We start from the raw sequence: 12805 nt of genomic DNA on the forward strand, positions 1-12805 counted from the left end.
CCATCGTGAAAAGCATTAATGTATTAACTGATTTTCTTTCATTACTCTGTTCATACGAAATGAAATGGTAAATATAATACATACATATATACAATAAAACCACAGCAATAGTAAATAGGGTATTCTTTCTCAAAATGTACACAGATGGCACTGTTCATGATATGCAAAAATATTTTTTTCTTAAGTAAACTTTATGTAAAATGCCGTCTTGTAATGCATCATTTAATTGACTAAATGTAAAAAGTCTTATTATCCCAGAAGCTGCAAAAACCTACAAATTTGGGTGGGTGGGTGGGTGGGTGGGAAGTGGGGGAAGCTGGTTTTAAATTATACCTCTAGCTTAGGGAATAAAAGCAGAAGCATAAGGTAACAAAATTCATTTGGATTAACCTTTCCCAAACACAAGGTAAATAAAAATTGAAGGTTGACCAAAGATACTTTATTTCAAAAGCTCACATAAGAGGAATGTTTCACTCTAGTTGCAGCCAGGACTCACCTGTGTAACTGAATTTTCAATGTGACCACATGATACACATCTTGAAGCATATCTGCTACCGTAGCATCAGGGGCATCTGTCACATAAGACAGTGGAACCGGGTTCCACTTTCCAACCTGGATTAGCCCTATTCCAGATAAAGAGAACACGTCACTGAGTATTATACTCTTAGATAATACATCACATAGAAAGTCCATCTTCTTTTCTCCATCACCCCCGCCATAAGCAAGACTGTTATTTCTGTTTAAATGGCTCCCTTCCCTCTAAAAGGCAGGTCAATGAAAATATTCGCAGCTTAGCTTTCCAAATTGTGAAATTATGTAAATGACTATAGGGTTGTTTATTATTTTGGAAATAAAACCCCATCAATAAAACCTATGCATAAGGCCACATTTCCCTAACTTACAGGAAGTTCTAATAAGACATAGCTGAACCAGTTCTAAATGGCTTTACGATTTAGATAAGATTCTCTATTGCAGTGGGAATCAGCATTGAAAAATACTTTACAGCCCATAAAACCATCAGAAACAGAATAAAAGAAACAGAACTAGATATTCAGTCATAAATGCAAATTGACTCTCAACAGTCCATCTGCTCAAATACGCTCCTCACTTCCTTGTGGGTCCTCAGTGGAGCAGATTATTAAGGTCAATAAGCATACTAATGATTCAGCTGAAGTAATTTAAAAAAAAAATCTACCTCGACATTCCACATGAGCAAAATGTGTGTTAACTAAACCAAACTGAATTAAGCCAATTTTTTAAAGCCACAGTCTATAAGAAACAAATGTAAAACACAAGCTACATACAGTTCTTAGAGTAAAAATACCCACTGCTTTCTCTGCAAGGTAAACAAAGGATGCCAAGCAATTTTTCCAACACCATGTCTGCATTATTTACCTTTGGCCTGGGCAGCAGAGCTATGCGAGTAACCTAGAGACAGCAGTGCCATCTCTATCAGCTGGTTGAAAAGCATGTCCTTTCTCACCAACACAAATTCCGCATGCTCCTCCTTGCAATCATATTCGATGGCGTTTTCATAATGTTCTACCACGCAGAAAACTGGAAGCATGGTTCCTATGAAAAAGACAGAGAAAAGGACACAGAAAACCAACAATCTTCAGAAATGTAGTCTGTGGGGGAAAAGCTATGAAAATAAATCTTTCCCACATGAGAGGTTGTGCTTCTAAGGCAGACTTGGTAGAGAAGTACAAGCGTACACACACACACACACACACACACACACACACAATCTTTTTATTTTCATAAAGTTGTAAAGGAAACAGTTAAATAGCATGGGAACTTGGTCCACAGATATCAGAGACTCTCCTCTCATTTTAACAGTCCATTTTCCAAAAAAGCAATAAATGCAGAATTACCTTTTTGATCAAATAATAATGCTGACAAGAGAGAAATAAGTGTGTCTTGTCTGATTTGCTGTAAGTGACACAGAGTATTCAAACATGCAAACACAACTCACTGCAGTTGTCTCCAGTGGAATCTACCTTTCCCACTGCCTACACACTCCTGTTAATCATAAATTTCTCCTGGTTGTGTCCAAACAAATTATCTTTGGGCATAAAAGTCTTATTTCCTTTCTTTTTCGGATTATTTTACCCTAACTGGTTCCATAAGAGAAAAACAAAACTTAACCAAATGGATACTCAGAATAGGTACAAAAAGGAGACAAACAGCATTTATGTTTGTGACTATTCATTGAGGCTACCTGACTGCAAAGACAGCACAGCAGCCTTTAAAATGAATGATCTCTCTTATAGTAAATAGGATTTAAAAAAAAAAATGAGAGAGGGAAACTGTCCTCATTGGGATCTACCAGGGTAAGGTATCTGCATGCATCTGATGGGGTCTCTCTTGCTTTACTTTAAGCCAGTATAATAATTCAATAGCCAGATAACTAATAAACACAGGGCATACCACCATAAGAAAAGAGGCTTCGGCTACAATCTGCTGTGGAATTCAAGGTATTCACGCAGCACACTGTCAGACTTCCAATGATAACTGAAAAGGGTTAAAAGCAGATGCATCTGAACTGCACTGTGGCAAACTGCCAGGAGGGTATCATCTTTAGCATAAATGATGACAAGGGTTACTTTAACAGGGCACCCAGGATCCTCCGTTAGTCCTACACATCCGTGCCTAAATAAGCTCCATCCTCTGGACTTGAAGAACCCTACCAACTTCTGAAGATGTCAAGTGCATATCAACGTTGCTGAAAATCGGGATTTTCTACAGACACCAGAGAGGCCTTTTACATATTTCTCTATTTGCTTGTTTCTGCTGAACAAAAGCTGGAGATAAAACAGCTACATTTTTCCATTTGTGTGTCTTCACCAAAGCTTTAGTGAACTGTTCACAAGAGATCCTAGCTCTGACAAATAAACCCCTTTAGGTTTACTTAGAAAAGCTCACAAACTCATTCGGAAGTACCAACAGGCTAGGCATGAAAAACAAGCCGCAGAGCTTGCCAATATTCTTGTCATTCATTCAGCTGTTTTATACCAGAGAGAGAACCCGTCAGGGATCAGAAAACGACTTGGGGAGACCACAGCAGAAACAGCAATATGCAAACTGGTGATTTCTTCCTTGGCTTGAAGGTATTTTGGCAAAATCTCCTAAACAAATAAAAACATTCAACCCCTTTTTCCTAGTAGTGCTTTCTCAGCTAAGCCACAATTTTTATCTAGCACCTGTCAAACAGAAACCATGCACATGAAAAATAAGATGGAAAACACAAACACACACACACACCAAGAGGCCTTAGTGATTTTGTTATCTGGATTAAGCTGAGACTCTTCTGCCATGAAACTGCATTTTAAAATAAGTCATTATGGGTACAATACATTTTTTAAAAACATTTAAGCAGAAAGTGAAATTACTATACTTTTTGTTTCCTTCTCCCCCTGCACTAATGTCTTCAAAGACTTGGGTTAGTACAACAAAAACACATACACTGGTTTTTCCTCTTAATGGAAGAAACAGATGTGTTCAACTCACACCTATGAAATAGCCAAAGGCTGTCCAAACTATTGAAATATATTGTATTTACCTTGTCTTTTATTAGTCAAATATAGAGATCTCTTATAAATAATAAAGGTGGCTCTAGAGGAAGTAACAATAGTATCACCTAATTATAAATCCAGCTGCTAAATTTTCTGGTAAACTGTCACAACTGCCCTCCTGTGACTGAGAGTAATGCTAAACAGGAGTCTTCTCTGAACTGCCTGATTCTTTGGGCTAGTATTTGGCAAGGCTTCCAACTACAGCAACTTCATAACCTTGCAACGTTAAAAGGGGAGAGTACTGGTCACTGCTGAATGCTAAAAATACCACATGATTTAAACCTGAAGGCAGTCTTAGGAGCTTTTGCTGAAGGTTTATGAGCCTGTGTAAACAGCACGTCTGCCATAAGGAGCAGTGAAGTCTGTAGAATCCTTGTCTAAAACTGTCCTGGCATTAAAGTTTGCTGTGCAAATATCACATAATACCAGAGACAGCTGAAATCTCCTATTTAGGAATTTATGGAACTTATATGTTTGCAGGCGTCAGAAAGTCTTTTTTATAGAGCCCCAGTGCTTCACAGTACAATATTAATGTACTCTGTTTGAAAAGCCGTAATAAATTATATTTTTAATGCTCTTACTCTGGCTTTCTTAAGATGCATACATTCTTGGCAAACAATCAATAAATAGGGTAATCATGAGTAGAGGCCAAAGAATCTGCTGAAGTGCTGTTTTTCCATTTTTAATAGATAAAGATCTAACAATACGGACTGCTGTGTCTGTTCATTTCAGGATCAATATATTCTTTGTTTTCGCCAAACCAAGGAAAAAATAAATGATTGTGTGATAAATGTTATGCATCAAACACAATGAAATTCCTCTGCCTTCTAACTTTATCTACTTAATATTCTTGGTTGCTAAAAGATGGCATTTTTATCCTTTGCTTAGTAAATGTTCAGAAAATCTGATTCCTACACATGTTATTCAGAGAGAAAAATAAAGACCCTTAAGAGACACGTACAACACTTAGTACAGGAGCTGCTCTATGCCAACAATGTCCAACACAGGCAAAGTTGTTAAACTTCATCAACTTAATACTGACAGAAAAAAGTCATTTACACATCTTCCCTTTATAAATACGCAAAATCTGGCCCTCCTTTATCAACAATAGTTACACGGAAAAGTTTAAAATGAGAATCATCAGGGCTTTCACAGCAAAATAATAAACCACAAAAAATGACATAACCAAACTTCAATATCATCTTATGTAAGGTTTCCATCGTCTCTGAGATTGCCTTCAAAAAAGCTTATAGAAAAAGCTGAAGAGGCTCTCACACAATCCAAGTGTCATTCTGGGTGAGTCAAAGCAACAACCTACATATCCCTTACAACAATGACAACATCTTATGAATGGACCCTTGCAGAAAATGAGACCATTACACTTAACTCAGTCCTTATCATCCCACAAGTCCAATGGTTCTGATCTTTAGAGTAAGATGCTCCATCCAAGCACAGAGCCTATACTTCAAAGCATGATGAGCACTGCAGCCCAGAATGGAACTACATTAAGATCAGAAAGAGAATCCAGGAAAAGAAAATTCAAGCATGTTCTACCCCTCCACTCACACAGTGTGGCCTTGGATAGACTTAAATGCTATTTGGTTTGAAAGTATTTACCTTTCCTAAGGTTGGTCTTCATCAGATGGCTTGAGTGTTTTAAAGGCACTCCCTGCATTTTTGCACCTGTACTCCCAAGCCTTCCTCTTCCTAGAGGGCTCCCATTCTGCTCCAGGCGGGCAATCTTGGCTGGTGGGCCCTTCGGATCACTTACATTGTTAGACATTTCTGAATGCTCTTTCCCCTGAGTTGCCTCATTCAAATGATCCATACTCAGTCACTGTCTACAGATCACCTGTCAGAATGTAAAAAGAAGATGTTAGAATAGGGTGAGGGATCGGTACCTATGTATGTCTCCCATATAAACCTTTTGCCTAGACATTTGTGTCTACAAATGAATTTGTACAATTGCTTACCTATACACAGTACAAATGCTTCTGTATTTCTAGGTAATAGCACATTTCTGTCCAAATGAACAGAACAATTTGTGAAAAGTGTATCAATACACATAAATAAAAAGATAACTTGTCATCTATAAATAAAAGTAGAAGAAAAAGAGCTTACTTTTAGAACAAGAATGACAAGCTTAAAAGAGAAAATAGCTATTTATGTAGCCCCAAAATTTAAAAACTAGAAACTCATGATAGACCACAATAGCAATATTTTAATGCAGGCTGGAGATAATTATCACAGTCCAAAATAGTAAGTTTAACACGTTTATGTTTTATATTCTTTTAATTTTGACACATATATATATGTATATACATCCATCTCAAAAAATATACCAAACATCTAAGTACTTTTTAAAGTCCCCATTGGCTTCACAAGTTAATGCACAGAAAAAGTTTCCTCCTATCTAAGTTTCAAGAGTTACGTGACCTGTTAAAGATCTAGTCAAGCCTTAGGTCAAACATGTGAGTGGATCATTTCTCTCCTAAGCAAACAGGAAGAAGTGAAGGGTTTCTTTAAATTTCCCAAGTACTGAAGCATTAACAACTTGCCTTTTAGAGTTAATAGTTATATTTCCATTACTAACACAATGCTGTTAGCAATTTAAACAGCAAAACGCTTGAAAGTACTGTGTGATAAACACAATAGGCTCAAGTACCAAACTGACTTTCAAAAAAAAAATCACAATATTGGTAAAACACAATCTTACATTTTCAAAACAAATCTCACTATGCCAAAGAAAAGTTACCACCCTCATTTCAGGAAATTAAAAAAATATATTTTTCAGTTAACATGTTATGCTGTTTATAATAAAGCTAGGAATGTAATACCAAAGTCACTACTAAGCTACAGTTTTCACTAGAATTTATTTTTTTTAAAGTGAGAATTATTTTATGAACTTTCACCTTACTTTTAGGCACTGGGATTATCAATATGAAGGAGAACCTCTTTGAAATACCAGAGAGAAAAATGATAATTACTACTTTCTTCGAGTCATTTAGCAATATGACATATCTTTTTTTTTTTTTTAAGTAGAATACCAAAGCTACTCAGATCTGCAAGTGTTGAAAGCCAGTTTGTATCATCATGACTTTTGTGCAAACATTTTTTCCCATCTGTTTAACTATGGTCTACTTTGTCCTATATAATCAGAAAGGAGGTAGATACTAATCTGGAGGGTTAAAAGCAACTTTCAGAATGCCAATTGAAGAACTACAAAGTTTAAGAATAATAATGGCTATTTATCTTTGTGATCCAGGGGGGGACGCAGAGAACTAAAGGTTTACCACTGCTGATAGAGGTCCCATCTGGTATTGGTTATGAGGTTCATTAACAATAAATGTGCCTTTTTTAGCCACTTTTTTTAATCAAGATATTCTTTTCATTATATTAAACTGCAGTCTCAAGCCAAAATTAGAGACTGAAGACTATTAACTTATTCAAAACACTCTATAATGTTTCATGTAGATTATAATGCAGGGCTGCTTTTTCTAAAATAGGTTGCTTTACCCTAGAGGCAGAAGATGAATTTTAAAACATATGATTTGAAAAGAAAATCTTTTAACCCTTGGGGCAACTTATGAAAGGAACACAAACAAAAAAAGGGAAAAAGTAGACAAAAGTTAATGCTGCAAAACGTATTAAGTAATCAGGAGGCTCAGCAGCACTTCTAGGGTGTTGGGCAAATGAAAGTGATAGATTATAATTAAGTTAATGTATTGACAATCAAAACATCACACAGGTCAGGCAAAATGGTCCTTTGAATACTCACCTAAAGCATCTATTAAACACTAAGTCATCCTGTAAAAAGCTTTACATTATAAAGCAAAATTACATGCACATAAAACACCCAATTTACTCCTTTAAACTCTATGCCTAAGGCTAAAGTTCACCAAACCTCAGATTGAAATTGAAAAGAACCACCTCAAATAGGCCTCTGGACTGACAGCAGAAGGAACTAACTATGGTCTGAACAGATGCCAGGCTGAGGAGTTCCTTTTGAGTTACACATCTTAAAATGCATTATAGTGCAATGTTTGATTGGCACATAGAAAGCAGATTTTTCCCAAAATCCCATCTCCCTGCCCTTAAACTAAGACCTTACAGGATCACTACTGAATGAAACCATGAACTTGGTCTCATCAATAACTTCCCTTCAAAAGAAAGAAGAAAAACACGAAATTTCAGTTTCAATAAACTATTTTTTTTTTTTTTGCATCTTGGGACTTTTCAATGAGTTCCTTGCTGTACTGCCTCCCTGCCCCCCCCAGTACCCCATAATCACATTTTAAGAAATTGTACCCTTATCCATTCCATATGGCTAGCACGATCCAGGCCAAGCTTTCACTGTGACCTTTTAAAGAGACAAAGAAGCAAAGTACTATCTAGAAACAGAAACACGGCAGTTTTACTGAGTGAAATTAGCAAAACCGACCTGAAACTCACCACTTCAAAACTTGACAGCATATAAATAACAAACACAAAGGAGATTTCCTTTGCAGCCCGGGTTCTTGAAGTGAAGTTCAAGACTGATGTGTTCTATGTCCTTTTTTTTTTCTTTTAATTTAAAAAAACAAAACAAAACAAAACAAAAAAAAAACCCAGCAGCAGACCTGAAGGCGACTTCCCCTGAAATTGTATTATTTTCTCCCTTCCCTTACCCCCGCCCCCCCTAAGCGGGGGAAGGGCAGAAATAAATGTCTGGAAGAGTAGCCATGGGAAGGGGGGGGGGGGTTATATTAAAAAAAAAAATCACAAATCGAAAAGCAACATAGATGGTTTGTAAAATGTCTAACCTCAGAGAACGGGGTTTCCGACGGGGAGGAGGGGGGGAGTGGGAAGAAGGGAGGAGGGAGAAGATAAAATTGATCTGACAAGTGATTCGTTGGGGGAGAGAAATCGTAAAAAAACAAAGCAGAACCCGTTTCGGAGCACAGTGTGGCGTGGGGCTGGGGAGGCGAGGTGATGCCTGAGGAATCTCTCCAAAAAAAAAAGGAGAAAGGGGAAGGGGGGGGGGCGGACAGGATCACCGCGGCCCAGGTCTCCAGAAAGGGGGTGGGGGGCCCCGAGGTTCCGCGCTCTCCTCCCTCGCCCCCTCCCTTCCGCTCGCCTCGGTTCCGGGGTTCGGGTGCGAGGACGCCAAGTCTACTTGTGGCTGTCACTTGTGATCGGATTCTCCGAGAGCCCCCCGAGATCGCGGCGGCGGCGGCGGCGGCGGCGGCGGCGGCGGGCGCGGGGGGGGCGGGGAGCAGGCCACCTCGCCGGAGCGTCCCCCGTCCCCACCCCCTCCCCGGACAGCCCGACCCAACCTTAAACTTTTGTGTTGGTTTTTTTCCTCTCTCTCTTTCCCCCACAGCCTCGCGCCCCTTCCCCGCGAGGAGGGGTGGGGGCATCTACCGGGGGGCAGCGAGGGCGGGGGGCCGAGGGGCGCCACCAGAGCCCCGCACGGGCACTAAGATGCCACTTTGGATTCCGCCCTCGCCGACCGCAGCCCGGAGGACCCTCTCCCTGCCCATGGACGCGGGGCTGGGAGCGTCTGGGGAGCCCCGGCGAAGAAGGGGACCGGGGGGGAAAGGGAGGGGGGGGAAGGACGGCGAGGGAGGGGGGAGGAGGAACGGGAGAGGGGGACCCAGGAGGTGGGGAGGGGGGGAGAGGGAGAGCACGAGCGCCAGGCACCCCAGCCGACTCCACCGCCACCGCGGCCGCCGCCACCGACTCCCCGCCCCCTCCCCCAAAAAGTCGGCCGAGCCCTCCCCGAGCCGAGTCCGAGGTAAACAACGGAGCGCCACCACAATGGCACGGGGGACCCGGGCCCGGGGAGGGGTGCGGGCGCCCCCACGAGCGCCCACGAAACTGATCAGGAGTTTCTGGCACGGCAGGCGAGCGAGGGGGGCGGGAGGCGTCCTCGGGAGTCGCCCTGGCTTGAAGGCTGGGTCCCCGGGCAGGCTAGCCCGAGGGCGGCCGTGGCCGTGGCGGTGGCGAGGCCGGTGGTGGCTGGGTGGCACTGGGAGAGGTGTGCGCGCGGGTTTGTGTGTGCGTGCGTGTGAGCGCGAGTCCCCGGACGGGGCTGCTCCTCTCTCGCTCCCTCACTCTCTCTCTCTCTCCTCGGCCGCGCTCGCTCGCTCGCTCTCCCCCTCGCCGCCGTCTCTGCCCCCATTAAATCACGAGTTGACTCATCCCGGCCGCTGTCGCCGCCGCTGCCGCCGCCGCCGCCGGGCCCCGCTCGGCTCCGCGCGTCCGCCCGGGCTGCCGCCCTCCTCGCCGCCGCTGCTCCCGCTGCCGCCGCCGCCGCCGCCGCTGTGGCTGCCTCTTCTTCCTCCGCCTCATTTTAATACAGAATCACCCCGCTCGCAGCCCCAGCCCCGCGCGCGCAGCCTCCGCCCGCCTGCCCGGCCGCCGCCGCCGCCGCCGCCGCCGCCCGGAGCCTTCCCCAGCGGGGCCGGCAGCTCCGCCGCGTCCGGGGCGCGGGGCGCGGGAGCGAGCGGGAAAGTGGCGGCGGCGGCGGCGGCGGCGGGGGAGGGGAGGGGAGGGGGTGCGCGGCGGAGGAGGAAGGCGGCGGGGGGGGGGGGGGGTACAGGGTGCGCGGGGCGGGCGGGAAGGGTTGGGGATTAAAACCCGGGCTGGAGGGCCGGGATCGGGGAGGGGCGGGGTGGGGGGGCGAACGCCGGGGAGACGAGAGTAAGTAGTGAATGAGTGCGGCGGGGAGCGCGGCTTCCGGCCCCGGGCGCGCAAGAATTTGTAATGAGCTTGATTAGAGTGAGGCGGCCCGACATTTATTACACACAATACCCAGAATAACAGGGCGCAGCGCGGGGTGCGCGCCGGCCGCCGCCGGGCGCGCCGGGGAGAGCGCGGGGGGCGGAGGCGCGGGGGCTTCCCTGGCAGCGGCCGCCGGGCGGGCGGGGAGGGACGGAGGGAGGGAGGGAGGGAGGGCAGCGCGCCGCGCGCGGGCGGGCGGGCGGCGAGGGCAGGTGTGCGGGTGGGAGCTGGGCGGGAGGAGGGGCAGGGCTGGCAGGGAGGGGGGGGGCGGGGAAATGAAAGTGCGGGGGAAGAGGGGGCGAGGGCCAAGGGGGAAAACTAACCAGCCACCCACAAGCCACAAAAGCCACAGAAGGGAATACTCCGGGAGCCAGGCCGGGGGGGCACCCGAGGGGCGGGCGCGGTGGGGACTGGAGGCGGGGGACGGCCGAGGGGCGCCTGGGTGCGGTGGGGGGGGGGGCGGGGAGAGGTGGGGCGGACCGGGCCCGGGTGTGCAGGTGACTTCAGGAAGTGGCCATAGGGAACCGGGCGCGGGTGGAGCCCTCCCGGGGAGCACGGGGGAGGGGGGGGAGCGTGGAAACCGCCGGGCAGTCAAGGCGGGGAGCCTAGAAAGGATCTCCCAAATACCTTGTCCCCCTCCTTCCCCCCCCCCTAGGAAAGGTGGTCCCTGAACTACGGAGTCAATATTGCCAGCGACAGTGACAGTAAGTCAGAGCCGTTGGGACACTTGGAAGGAAGAACTAGGCGGCCTGTCGTGGTCAAGTGGAACGAATTTGGGTCACTTGGAAAAGGCCTGACATACTGTGGTAAAGGAAAAGATGTCATCCGTCTTAAAATAATTGTTGTCCGGCAAAAGACAGGACACAGGAGATAGGTAAATGCTTCTGTATCCAGTAGCAGTAAATACTTCTGCTGCAAAGTTCCCCTGTTAGATCAATGGTCATTATCGCCTGAGTGATCTTAGTTAGACAATCTATTAAATATAGTCCGTATAAAAATAAAGGGCAGTACATCTCCTCGGAAATGGAAAATGCAGCGTTCATTACTTAGGCTTTACTACCATCATTTGAGCACCTTAAGGCAGCTAATCATAAACAACAATGTTATCAGCATTCTTGTTTAGAACACACTGGTAGGAAAAAGAAAAATTAGATAAACGTTTTGTTGCACATTTTAAAAAGCAACAAGTTAGCACAAGTACTGAGATAAGAGAGAAATATGCAAATTGAGCTCTTTAAAGCTACCAATGCACGCTTCAGCACACTGTTTACACGAGAAATCTAAGAAAAGCAGAAGACGGTGGTAGAAAATCAAGTGATGGAAATTATGGGGTGGGGGGGATGAATTGAGGAGAAATACAATGAGAACAAATCACTTTACCATCACCCAAGTTTCCCCCACAAACTAGAAAAGTTACAGTCGAGGAAAGAAAACTTGCATATTGGCAAAGTCTTGAGCAAAAGATGAAAGATGTGATCCACATAAAACACAGCATCCCAAACAAGAAAAGTAATTCAATGCAATCTTCACTCAACAGCCTACTTCATTTTAAAATATTTAAATATAGGAAGAGGCTACTTTAAAGAAATTTGAATAAGGAAACACAAAAAATGTGGAAAATTGGAACAATTTGTGGGAGTTTGTACTGTGGATGGAGATTGAACTTACTTTAAAAGATCTTTGGTAATAGAAAAAATACCATCTCTATAGTAACAATGATATTTTTCAATATGATAGGTTAAAATTGAATTTCCAACATGGGTATTTCAGCAGTTGCTTCCATTGGCAAAGCTTAACAAATTTCATTGAAAGCTGGCTTGTTTTCATTAAGGACAATGTATTGTGGTATCGTGCCGAACAAGTTTAAAAACAGAAACAAAAGATTTTTAAAACAAAAATCAGGAAGTGGAGGTTTGGATCAAATGGTAGAGCCTCGTCCTTGAGCAGAAAAGGCCAAGCAACGGGGAGGAAAGGCCAAGCAAGTGCCACAGGCCCCAAGTTCAAGCCCCGAGTGCTGGCACAAAAAATAAAATATAATTTTAAAAATTATATTGGACTCCAAAAGAATATGTCATATGTCATTTACCCATGCAACGTCACTTCAGATTGCATATCTAAAAAAAGAAAAAGTTTGAGCTAAGAGAAAAGAACACTTAAAAAAAGGTTACTGAAAATATCAGTCTTAAAGACATATTGGCATGAAATGTCGTCAGTGTTTATACAATCATTTTACACAAATAAATCAGACAAAATGCCTCCTGATTGCCTAAGTCTACTAATGACATGATCAATGCTAATGTAACATAGGAATTAATAGTCTTTATGTCTTTTATCCAGAATCACAAACCTATTCATAAACATAAACCATAAAAGTGTGTAATAAGGACTGTCTTGAAAAATGATAAGCGGAATGAGCATAAAGGCATCTAATAATGACTTTATTATAAATAGCAACAATACAGTAC

General features: G+C 44.0%; 1 protein-coding gene across 6 annotated transcripts in view; it reads right to left on the minus strand.

Moving 5' to 3' along the window:
* The window catches only part of Satb1 (SATB homeobox 1), a 102622-nt gene that overhangs the window by 71496 nt on the left and 18321 nt on the right, over positions 1–12805 (minus strand). For 2 of the 6 annotated variants that reach the window (XM_042679934.1, XM_042679931.1), the window contains exons 1-4: positions 8028–8510; positions 5193–5427; positions 1396–1572; positions 497–623 (exon numbers count right to left, since the gene is read on the minus strand). In XM_042679934.1, coding sequence (XP_042535868.1) covers positions 497–623; positions 1396–1572; positions 5193–5403 — 515 coding nt within the window. In that variant the 5' untranslated portion in view covers positions 5404–5427; positions 8028–8510. Of the gene's footprint in view, positions 1–496; positions 624–1395; positions 1573–5192; positions 5428–8027; positions 8511–12805 lie in introns of those variants that run through there. The other 4 variants (XM_042679936.1, XM_042679935.1, XM_042679932.1 and 1 more) reach the window with 2 other exon arrangements.

This window comes from Dipodomys spectabilis, unplaced genomic scaffold, assembly GCF_019054845.1.
Source record: "Dipodomys spectabilis isolate Male_0828 unplaced genomic scaffold, ASM1905484v1 ptg000054l, whole genome shotgun sequence".
Taxonomy (NCBI): domain Eukaryota; kingdom Metazoa; phylum Chordata; class Mammalia; order Rodentia; family Heteromyidae; genus Dipodomys; species Dipodomys spectabilis.